Source organism: Phyllostomus discolor, chromosome 9 (genome assembly GCF_004126475.2).
Source record: "Phyllostomus discolor isolate MPI-MPIP mPhyDis1 chromosome 9, mPhyDis1.pri.v3, whole genome shotgun sequence".
NCBI lineage: Eukaryota > Metazoa > Chordata > Mammalia > Chiroptera > Phyllostomidae > Phyllostomus > Phyllostomus discolor.
This window is the reverse complement of record NC_040911.2, coordinates 60801507-60813441: the sequence shown is the minus strand read 5'-3', so window position 1 is coordinate 60813441 and position 11935 is coordinate 60801507. Positions and strand designations below refer to the sequence as shown.

General features: G+C 42.9%; 1 protein-coding gene across 1 annotated transcript; it reads right to left on the bottom strand.

Annotated features, from left to right (window-relative positions):
- Window positions 1-622: 622 nt before the first annotated feature.
- CD93 (CD93 molecule) lies at window positions 623-4116 on the bottom strand. Its single transcript, XM_028524675.2, has 2 exons — window positions 2046-4116; window positions 623-1772 (listed from the first exon to the last, which is right to left on the bottom strand). Exons 1-2 carry the CDS (start codon window positions 3983-3985, stop codon window positions 1748-1750), a joined length of 1965 nt encoding a protein of 654 aa, XP_028380476.1. The 5' UTR covers window positions 3986-4116; the 3' UTR covers window positions 623-1747.
- Between the last annotated feature and the right edge of the window lie 7819 nt (window positions 4117-11935).

The window sequence follows — 11935 nt, the reverse complement described above, 5'->3', positions numbered from 1 at the left end:
AAATAACCTCTTCAACAAATGGTGTTGGGAGATCTGGACAGCTACATGCAAAAAAAAAAATGAAACTTGACCACCAACTTACACCATACACAAAAATGAATTCAAGATAGATAAAAGACTTCAGTATAAATCAGGACACATTAAAGTCCTAGAGGAGAACATAGACAGGAAAATCTCAGATATTCCATGTAGCAATACTTTTACTGATACATCCCCTAGAACAAGGGACGTAAAGGAAAGAATAAACAAATGAGATCTCATCAAAATAAAAGACTTTTGCACAGCTAAAGAAAACATCAGCAAACTGAAAAGGGAACCAACTGTTTGGGAAAATATATTTGCTTTTGACACCTCAGACAAGGGTTTGATCTCCAAAATATATAAGGAACTCACACAACTCCACTCTAGGAAGACAAACAAACCAATTAAAAATGGACAAAGGACCTGAAAAGATACTTCTCTCTCTTTCTCTCCTCATTCCCACTCCACCCATATTTATAGGGAAAAGAGAGAAAGGGGGCATAAATTTCTGAAGAAGTACTGGGACAGTCATCTGGCCCGACTTGTCCCTGATTTTTTTGTGTGCTACAGTCACAAGTCAGAATCAAGTTGTCAGGATGCAATGTTAACTATGAACTGTGCTAAAAAACTTTATGATGACAGTTTTCAGAACTCATCAAGTCATTTCATTCACACATCCTTTAGAAGCAATCAGAATGAGAGACATTCTAGTGTACCCTCCCTTTACCGCTAAATCACCCAGATCTAGAGCTGCCTGAGGTGAAGACAGGGCAGCCTACCGAGGGGGTGATGTGCAGGCTTAGAGACACATTGTCCTTGGCTTTTTCCTTGAGTGTTCATCTCATCATTACTTAAGTCTGTGTTAATATCAGAACATTTACATGAATTTAGATTCAAGTATTTGTAAAACAAACAAACAAACAAACAAACAAACAAAAACCCCTGGCCTCTCTCTTCAGCACATTAGATTATTTCTTTTCAAAATTATTTTAAATCTCTTCATATAACTTTTAACATTTTTTTAGGCTCCACTGGCAAATAAACCCAATACAATCATAAACCTAAAAATGAGAAATGTGATTTCCAAAGTCTCTGCCTCCTTGCTAACTAGGCAATTAAGTGTATTTCTGGTCACTGTAGAGGATTTCAACAACATCAAGTTCAGAGGACTTGTGATGAGAAAAATGAATAAATGTAAATACAAAGACATGTTTTCAGTTCTAAATATGTTTCCTTTGAAAAACAAACAAAAAAGCTTTTTATATAATTAAACAGTAATTGACTTAGTCTCCATTATACTAAAGGGAACAAATTTTTTCAGTTCTGATTAACATTATCAGACCCCTTTTCTTTTTAGATGAATCCAGTGAGCAGAAAAGCAGTTCAAGAGAAACCCATTAGCACCAGACTTATAATTCAGAATCAGTGCAAAAAAATGAAATTAGTCATATTTGAATTTGAAAAGGAGGAATGAGTACAAATTGTTAATATTCAAAAATTCTCAAAATGACACTATAATTCATCGATTCCATTTCAGGAATATCATACACATTTAGAATACACCTGTACATTCCAAGTTGCCAGGCTTTTATGGAGAAGTTTACAATTGTTTTCTCAGATTCCAATCCAGCATTTCAGAAGGTTGTGGGTCCTGCCTTTTGAGAATGACTCTAAGGTCTGAGGATGGTGGCAGCAGACTGACAGTGTCTTTGGGACCACCTCATCTTCAGCAGTCTGTTCCAGCCGTTGGGCTATAGAAAATAGAAGATGATAGCATTGGGAGCTGCTGCACATTGCCATGCATATCTAGACCCTGAGGGAGGCCCATGTGCACCCCAGCTATGAGGAGGGCAACTGTTCTTAGAGAGCTCCAACATACTTCTAGGTTGGCAGCAGGGTTAGGTTTATCATCTGACATGGACAGCAGCTACCCCTGCCCTCTGCCTATTTGTGTGGGAGTCTTTGCCCACCCACCTTTCTGTGTCTGCTCCCTTCTGCCCCAGAGCAACCTCAGTCCCCTTTACCTGTACTGGTTTTCCATAGCTCTGCTTTCAGCTTGTTCTGGAACCCAGGAGTAACTGTCTGCTGCACTCTGCGGCTTTTTCTCCTTTCCCTCTGTCTTGGCTCTGCGCTTTCGGTAGACCAGCAGTCCTAGGGCCAGAGCCAGCAAGAGTAGGATGGCCACCACAGTGCCCAGAATATAGAACAAAAGTAGTTTTTGCCCGTCGGTGCCATCATCCCTTTGTTGGACCATAAAATTCCCTCTTGTAGATTCCTCAATGCCAGTGGTGACTGTGGGGTGATGGTTGCTTGGCTCCATCCAGATGCCAGGGGACCCATTGGTGGCTGGAGTCTGGAGTGACATGGGGGTGATGGAGGCATTGGGTATCAGGAAAGGTCTCCTCTTGGTAGGTACCACATTGGAAGTATCCTCAAGGTGCTCACTTGGACTTGATGTTGTGATAGAAAGAACAAGTCTTCCCTCTCTATCTCCTGTCTTCTGTCTGTGGGGAGGCTCCACAGATGGTCCCAGGGATGTAGGGCTTGTGATACAGGAGATCCCATCGGGGGCTAGCTCTCTGTCTGGCAAACAGCCACAGCGGAAGGACCCTTGCATGTTGAAGCATAAGCTGTCACAGATACTGCCTTCTGGGCCCTCACACTCATTCACATCCTGGCATTGAGTTCCATCTTTCCCTGTCAAGACATAGCCATCCTTACAGGAGCAATAGAAGGAGCCATCTGTGTTGGTGCAGCCATGGGCACAGGGTGAGTGGCCAGGGGCACACTCATCCACATCCTGACAGGCTCCCTTTTCAGGGCTGCCAGGCTCATAGCCTACCCAACACTCACAGTGGAAGCCTCCAGGAGTGTTGATACACTCTTGGGAGCATGGGGAATCCTGGCATTCATCCAGGTCTACACAGTTCTGCTGAGTCGAGTCCAGCTGGTAGCCTTGGGGGCAGTGGCATGTGTAGTTTTTCTCGAGAGGTCCAGGGATGCACGTGGCCAATCCTTTGCATGCGCTGGAGCTACAAGGGTTCCGAGAGGTACAGGTCACCAGGTCATCCAACAGCCGGAACCCCGGACGGCAGCCACATCGGAAGGAGCCATCTCCCCCTTCAAAGCAGTCTTGATGGCAACCTCCATTATTGAAGTTGCAGCCAAACTCAGGGCTGACACAGAGGGGTCCTGAGCTGTCCCAGTCAAATACATCAGTGGTCTTCTCATTGCACAGGAAGAAATGCTGCCTATCCTTATCCTCATCCACACAGACAACATGGGCCACAGAGGCAAAGGGCACAACCTCTAAGGAGGAGCTGGTGGCCTGGAAGGGAGTAGTATATTTCACCTGCCCTGGGCCCCCCATGGATAGGGGCCGGCACATGCCTTTGAAGCTGAACTTGCACACGAAGCCCTCAATGCGGATTCCAGGAGAGCCTGGGCTCCCACAGGGGCCCTCAGACCACTTGAGGAGGTGGCTGGTGAGGGACAAGTGGGACAGGTCCACCATCAGAGACACACAGCGCTTGGAGATACAAGAGCTCTTGACATCCTTGTGCCAGTTGGAATAAGATGTTTCCTCTCCGCCGCCTACCCAACTGAAACCCTTCAGAGGAAGGCTAGGGTCCAAGCATTTCCTTTTCTCCCGCTGGAGTCCTATCCAGAACTTGCCTTTCTGGGTTTCCAGGGGCACCCTGGGCTCTAGGAGCTGAGCTAGCGCTCGCTGAATGTGCCAGGCCTCCTCCTCAGACCTCACCGTGGCCAGGTTGCCCCCATTCTTGCTGCAGTGAACCTGGGCCTCAGCTGCACTCAGCTTGCCCCAGTGGGCTGAGTAGCAGGCAGTTCCCGCACATACCACAGCCTGTTCCTCAGCACCAGCCCTCATCCAAGGAGGACTCAGGAGCAGCAGCAGCAGGAGCAGCAGCAGTAGGCTGGTGGAGGTGGCCATTGTAGCCTTCATGTTGCCCTCAGCCGGAGGCTGGAACCCTGACAGTGACAGCAGCTACCACAGCTGAGTTCAGAGGGGAGTGGAGGGTCCAGACACTGACACTCTGGCAAAGAGGATGCAAAGGCTGTGGGCTTTTCAAGTCTCCCTGACCCAAGGCGCATCCTGTGCTGTTGTATTTCTTATTTCTCACCGGATACTGGGACTTCCTGCAGTGAATAGTTTTCTGACTCCTGTTGCCTTCATCACTGTTTTGTTGTTCACAAAAGGAGCCAGGCAGCTTTGCTGGATCACTGGCTAAACACTGGGAAAATGTTCTCACACTGGGGAAAAATTGTTACAGCTCTGGAATACCAGCTGCTTTATGTTGGTTCCATTCTCTCCCATCTGTACAATGAGCTTAAATAGAATACTACAGATTGAGTAGGTGCTTTTGTGGGCCAAGAACTTGAAAAAGCTCACTGAATAACCTATAATAAAATTCCATTTTGGTTTGCAAACAACCAGAAAGGGGAAAAATCCTCAGATTTGAGACATGAGGCCATGGATGGTTATAATTTTCCAGCATTTTTAGAATCAAACTGGATTTTTCTTTTGTCTACTCATATTCCCTTTAGTTCTGTAAGTCTTTTTTTTTCTTTTATTCCCTGTATCATGAACTTTAAATAGAGAGGCAGTTTTTAAATAGAAACTGGGTTGTGGGAATGTCTGAGGTGTCTCTAGTACAATGCCAAGCTCCTTGAAAACACTAAACCAAATTGGGTGAAATTTAGCAGCTTTCAGGGTTTCACAGTGCAAATATCATGTTGGGAGGAGCTCCACAAAGAAAAAACAAAAGTGTTCCTGACCTCCTTGACATCTGCCTTCCCTACTCAGGGTTTCCAGAAAGGGTCAGAGCTTTGAGCCTGGAAGGAGGATCCAGGCCTGACTCCTATTGCCTTTATCACAGTTTTGTTGTCCTGAAAAGGAGCCAGGCAGCTTTGCTTACCACCTTCCACGTAGTAACTTACCAAAGACTCTGAACTACAAGGGTTCTTTTCCAGAATCACAAACACGGTTTGCTTATTGGGGCTATCTTTGATTTGGGTACCCAGAAGTTGACCCTGAGATAAGGATTTGAGACAATTAGTTTATTTGGGAGAAATAAGACAGAAAAAGGAGGAGCCAACACAGGGTGACTTGAAAGACCAAGTTACACCAGGGCTGCTGGACCATTAATTCCCTGGGACACTCTGAGACATGATGTGGGCCACATGGAAGAGGGTTGCCACCTGAGGGGAAGGGGCTGGGACAGTTCCCCAGCTCTCCTTTTCACTGACAGCAGTAGCTCCTTGTTCCTCTGGGCTGACAGTGAGGACCCAGTACAACAAAGGGAATACTCAGGTGGAGGATCACAGGGGACTGCTACAGTTCTGTGGATGTAGTACCAGCATCTACCATATCAGCTCTCTACATAGATTTGAGTTAAGGTTTCATGGGGTTTATGAACTCACTGGCTTTCATCCTCCCCAGTGCATAAATAAGATGTCTATCTCAGATTTCCACTGGAGATCTTTCAGAGGTGTTTCTTATGTCATACTTATTTTAATAAGGTATTTCAGATTGTCCATGGACCTTCTCTCAGAACCCATGAGATCTTTCCTGTGTTTATAGTTTCTATGAAGATCCATCCATCATCTATTTATCCACCCACCTGCCCTCTGCCCACCAACACACCCATCCATCCATCCATCCACCCACCCACCCACCCAAAGTTAATTAAACCCTTACTATGTAAGAAATCCTGCCTTCATGACCCTAAAGTCAGAGTGGACAGATTTGAATACATTGAACAGCTGCAATTGTGACAAGTACCATGGGGAGAAGTTCAGGATGTCAGGAGATGACTTGAACTGGTTGGGGTGGAGCAGGGTATGGGCCAGGCTTCTCTGGGGAAGAATGGCAATGAAGCCATAATCTAGGGAGGAATATCTAAGAGGGAAAATGATGTCAACAGTGGATGAACATCACATACCAAGGCCCTGTAGTAGGAGGGTCATGACCTTCACAAGGAGTAAAGGAAGTGCAGTGAGATTGATCCTAAGAATAAGATGAAAGGTCTTGGAAGGTGGAGCCTTGTGAGTCTAAACAGTGAAGACTTAGGGCTACATAAATCTATGGGGAATCACTGAGGGGCTGATGTGCTGAGGTGAGGATGGAAAAGAGTGTCTCTTGCCATGGAGAATAGAGCAAGCTAATGGACCCTGAGCATTGTTAGGACCACTCAGAAGCTGACTGAAATTTTCCAGGCATAGAGGATGGTAACTTGAACTGAGCTAGGCACCTGGATTAAGGACAGCATATTCAGTAAATGATGAAGAGCTAGTTCAAGCCATTCTTGGTGCTGCATGGAGTGGGGTTGGAGAGCTTGGGAGGTACATAGGAGGATTTTATGGCTTCCTGCTTGTGCCACCAGAGTCCAGGGTCCTTGAAAGCTCTGTCAACTGGAGGTAAGGAAATAGGGTCTGAGCTGGAGAGCAGAGGAGGATGCTTCTGGGGGCTTAGAGTCTCCCAGACTCCTGTCGTCATGACTTGTCTCCTCAGGACTCTAAATTTGATCCCAGACCTGGGAAAGCAACCAGATTCAAGGGGACCTGGGAAGGCTGGTGTTCTTAGGCCACCATAACAGGGCATGCATTTAAGCTTAGTAAAGGTAATATGAATTTCTGCCTGAAAGAAACTGCATTTCTAAAGGTTTATTTATAGGTAGGCGACTTTATTAAAGGTTTACTTATTAAAGGTGACAACGTTCTCAAATCAATATGACAATGTTCACCTTGAAATGCAACACAGTTGGGCATATTCTCATAGCAGAAAACCATTCTTCTGGTTTAGATTCATGTCTGTGAAACCCAGAGCTAGATACCTCAGTTAAGTGTTGTGATCCTGCAGGATTCAACAAGCATGCTGCTTAGTTGATGCTTAAGGACAACATGTTAGTCACTTAGACCCCCACATCTTTTTCAGGACATGTTCTTTTGCTGGCAATTATTCATCTTCCACATGAGAACTTTCAAATCAACTACTCTTCATTTATCCAAATGTTGAAGTCTTAAAGAAGAAAACAAACTAGCAAGGACACATGTGCAGCATAATTATTCATTAATCCAGGAAGTATCTGTGAAGCACTTACTGTGAGAAAGGCCATGAAAAGTGAAGAAACTGTCCTGCCCTGGGAGTTGGCCAAAACCTTCATTCATTTTTTCCATTAGATAGCTCTTGTAGCACTTAGTGTTCTTTAACTTCATTTGAAATGACCTCATTAGATTGTATTGTGACAGCTGTCATAAGTATTTTTAAAAAACTTATCAAAATTGGTGATTTTTGTATAGCTATTTTAATATTGAAGATGTAAGAAAATAAGCAACATTTTTCAAATATTATGCCTTATTATTTTAAGAAAGGTAAAAACACAACTGAAATGCAAAAAAAAAAAAAAGAGAGAGATTTGTGCAGTGTATGGAGAAGGAGCTGTGACTAATTGAACATGTCAAAAGTGGTTTCTTAAATTTCATGCTGGAGATTTCTTGCAGGATGCTCCACAGTCAGGTAGACGAGTTGAAGTTGATAGCAATCAAATTGAGACATTAATCGAGAATATTCAATGTTACACCACATGGAGCTGACATGCTCAAAATATCAAAATCAAGTGTTAAAAGTCATTTGCACCAGCTTGGTTATTTTAATTACTTTGATGTTTGGATCCACATAAGTTAAGTGAAAAAAACCTGACCATATTTCCACATGTGATTCTCTACTCAAACCTAATGAAAACATTCCATTTTTTTAAATGAATTGTGATGGGTGTTGAAAAGTGGATAGTTTACAACAATGTATAATGGAAATGATTTTAGGGCCAGCAAAATGAACCACCAAAGGCTGGTCTTCATCCAAAGAAGATGATGGTTTGGATATGGTGGGATTGGAACAGAGTCCTCTAATATGAGTTCCTTCCAGAAAAACCAAGTGATTAATTCCAACAAGTACTGCTCCCAATTAGACCAACTGAAAACAGCACTCAAGTGACAAATATCCTGAGTTAGTCAACAGAAAATGCATAATCTTCTATCAGGATAACACAAGACTGCATGTTTCTGTGATGACCAGGCAAAAACTCTTACAGCTTCCTTGGGAGGTTCTGATTCATCTGCTGTATTCACCAGACACTGCATCTTTGGATTTCAATTTATTTCAGTCTTTACAAAATTCTCTTAATGGAAAAAATTACAATTCCTTGGATGACTGCAAAAGGCACCTGGAACAGTTCTTTACTCAAAAAGATAAAAAGTTTTGGGAAAATGAAATTATGAAGTTGCCTGAAAGATGGCAAAAGGTAGTGGAATTAAACAGTAAATATGCTGCTCAAATATTGATGACAACAAAAATGTGTCTTTATTTTTACTTAAAAATTGAACAAACTTTTTGGCCAACCCATTACTTCATCATTCTCAGTAACCTGGTTTACTCAGCCTTGGCTCTCATCTGTAAATAAGGAGATGGGAACAGGGCTCCTTAATACCTTTCTTGCTATAGCGTCAGTAACAGTAAGTTCATGTTTCCTTCATCCTTTGTATTCGAAGAGGAAGCAAACTGGAGAGATAGTAGGAACTGAGTCTACTGCCAAGCCTTCACAAGATGACATAAAGAAGCAAAAATCCTGTCTAAACTGCACAGGTGCAATTTTCCCTATGCTGACCCATTAAGAATTGAAATATGGTGCAGTAGCTTTACTGGCTATCCCTTCTTTCCTTATCTCCCACATATTCTGATTTTTACACTGTCCTTTGATCCTTCAGTCATGGCCTGCTGAGCTTGTCTATGTTAATTCACCTGGATCTGACAGCCTGGGTTCTCCAGATCCTGATCTCCTTGCTGACATCTCTACTCACAGAGGAGATGCCACAAGAGTTCCAGGGGGTGGGGCGCCATGCCTGCAAACTCAGAAGAAGGAAAGCTTACTTTTCACCAGTGATATTTGCATGATTTCTACAAAATATTTAGGATAGTTTGAATGCAAACTTTGATAAAATTCTGAAACCTCACCTAATTAATGGTGATTCATCACATTTCATTTAGAGTGCAGATTTCATCAAACCTTTCTGAGGACTAACAGTTAAACAACAGAAATCAGCATTCAGGAGACCAGAGAGCTTTCCTTGGAAAATCTTTGAATGGAAGTTATTTTAAGCATTGTAGAATAATTACAAGTCTAACAGTATGGCCCCACACCATCCACTTTCAATCTAGAGTCTCAATGAGTATTCTGAGCTTTTAAAAAAGTGTCTTAAAATTTTACTTTGTTATGCTGAAAAATGGATTGTTCTGGTTGCTAATATAGGACAGTTAAAAATCTTAATTATTCTGGAACAGAATGATTGGTTTATGGATTATTTAGACATTTGATTTCTCTTTTTTCTTTATATTCTTAACAAAAAAAATCAGTGGAGGAGGGTATATAAAGCATTCTACACTTTTCCTAAAATATGCAACAGCTGCCTGATGTATATCAGTACTCTCCCATGTTGGTTCACTCAATAAATGCATATGAGCCCCTGCTATACACTAGACTCTATTTTCTGCATGTGGAGGGAGAGGGTAGGTACTTTTGGGGCTTTGTATCAGACAAGTGGATGAGGGACAAGAGGATAGTGCCCAGTAGAGAGGGACAGGCATAGGAGGAGATGGCTGGCCACCATGGTCTCAGCAGCAGTTATAGGGAGTGAAGGGCAAGTTCCAAAGGTAGCCCAGGTAGATGGGGAGCACCAATGGTCTGAGGCAGTGGTCAGGCTATCCCAGAGAAGAGGAGCCATGAATATCACAGGGTCTATAGAAAATTTAAAACAGTAGATAAAAGTTAGTCTAAAATTATCTGTTTATTTTATTTTATTTTTTTTTTACCAAGAATAGGTAGTGTCTAGAAGATCTGTCATCTGAACAACCAAAGGTGGTAGACTGCTTCATATTTCAGTTGCAGATAGGCTTCCATAGTGAGACCTGTTGTATAGATAAGCAATGAAGTTTTTAGTGAGGTGTATGCTTACTGGGGAAGGGGAAATTGTAGTGAAATCAGAAACCCAAGAAACTAAAGGATCCCCACAATATAATTCTGAATGGAACTTTGGGTGGCAAATCCAACAGTGGCCAAGCAAGCTACTCTCTGAGAAATGCAAACAAAGGCATTATCAGTCAAAGCATGAGCATAAAGTATCAAAAAATAATAAAATAAATGAAAAGTGACACTGTTATTTAGCTTTGGAAAGCAATGTTACTTTCCAAAAGAGAGATTTTAAATATTTTTCAGGAGTACAAGTCCAGCTTTCCCTTGCTGTACCAACAGCAGCAGCAAGATCCCAGTCCTCCTCAGGAAGCACCTGCTTTATCTATGTGTAGTGCATCCAAGGCTTCATTCCAGCGAACTTTAGGGAAAAGTGTGTTGTCAACAGGACATCACAATACCAGGCCACATCTTGAATAACTGTGGTTCAGGACCCTGAGTTTCCCAAGTCTTAAATAAGATTATGTCTTCCAGTTGGAATGGGCTCATCAGACAAGTAGATATACTTTCAGTGAGAAAATCTGTGCAAAGATTTAGTGTTTTCCCTAAATGTTGTACATACTGTTTGATTTTTTATTCACATTCTAAACCTAAAAGGGGTATTCCTAAAACAGAAACTTGGAAGGGTCTCTGATAAACTATTTCAAAAGGGTTTAATTTAAGCCTGCTTTGGGGCACTACAGTAATACAGAGCAAGGAAATAAAAAATGCCTGGTCTCATTTCAACTGTGTTTCCTGGCTTTTTTTTCTTTTGCCAGGGTCTTCTTTATTGTGTGGTTCACTTTTTCAGTTTTCTCCCATCAACTGGGGTCCACAAATGCAAGTAGTTTCTATTGAAGCTGCAGAGTCTGCCCTATCTTCTGGGGTTTTTCCAAAGTGAATGACAGTCTTTGAGGCTTTTGACTGGCAAAATGGAGGTGCTATAGGGAGACTGGTATGGCTGAATTAACCCTGATTTTAAGAATTTCAGGACTTCCAGCCAAGATGGAGGCATAGATAGGTATACTGTGCCTCCTTGCACAACCAAAAGAAGGACGAGAACAAATTTAAAAACAAAAAAACATCCAGAACTGCCAGAAAATTGAATGGTATGAAAATCTGACAACCGAGGAGTTGAAGAAGAAACATTCATCCAGACCAGTAGGAGGGGTGAGGATGGGCAGCCAGGGTGGAGAAGACTCATGGCAAGGAAGCAGGTGGAAGACCTGGGAAAGAAAGGCAGCAACTCCCAGACCAGGTGAGGTGGCAGCTGGCAATCCAGGTGGTCCCACAGTTGCATGCAGATAAGCCAGGAGGAACAGCTGGAGAGTGAGACAGACTGTGCAACCAAGGTTTCCAGTGGGGGGAAATAAACCCTCAAAGCCTATGACTGAAAAAACCTGTTGGGATTGTGGCAGCAGGAGAAACTCCCAGCCTCACAGGAGAGTTCATTGGAGAGACCCACAGGGTCCTAGAATGTACACAAACCCACCCACCTGGGAATCAACATCAGAAGAGCTCAATTTGCTTGAGGGTAGTGGAGGAAGTGACTGAAAGCTGGCCCAGAGCACAGCAAGCAGCACTCTTTCCTCTGGGATGCTTCCCCCACATACAGCACCACAACTCAATGACATAGGTTGCCCTGCCTTGGAGAATACATAAGGCTGCACTCCTTACAACATAACAGGGGTGCAAAACAAAAAAAAAGTGGCCCAAATGAGAGAACAGATCAAAGTTTCAGCATGAAATACAATTAAGCAATTAAGACATAGACAACCTATCAGATGCACAGTTCAAATCACTGGTCATCAGGATGCTCACAGAAATGACTGAGTATGGTCACAAAATAGAGGAAAAAGTGAAGGCTATGAAAAGTGAATTAAATGAAAATG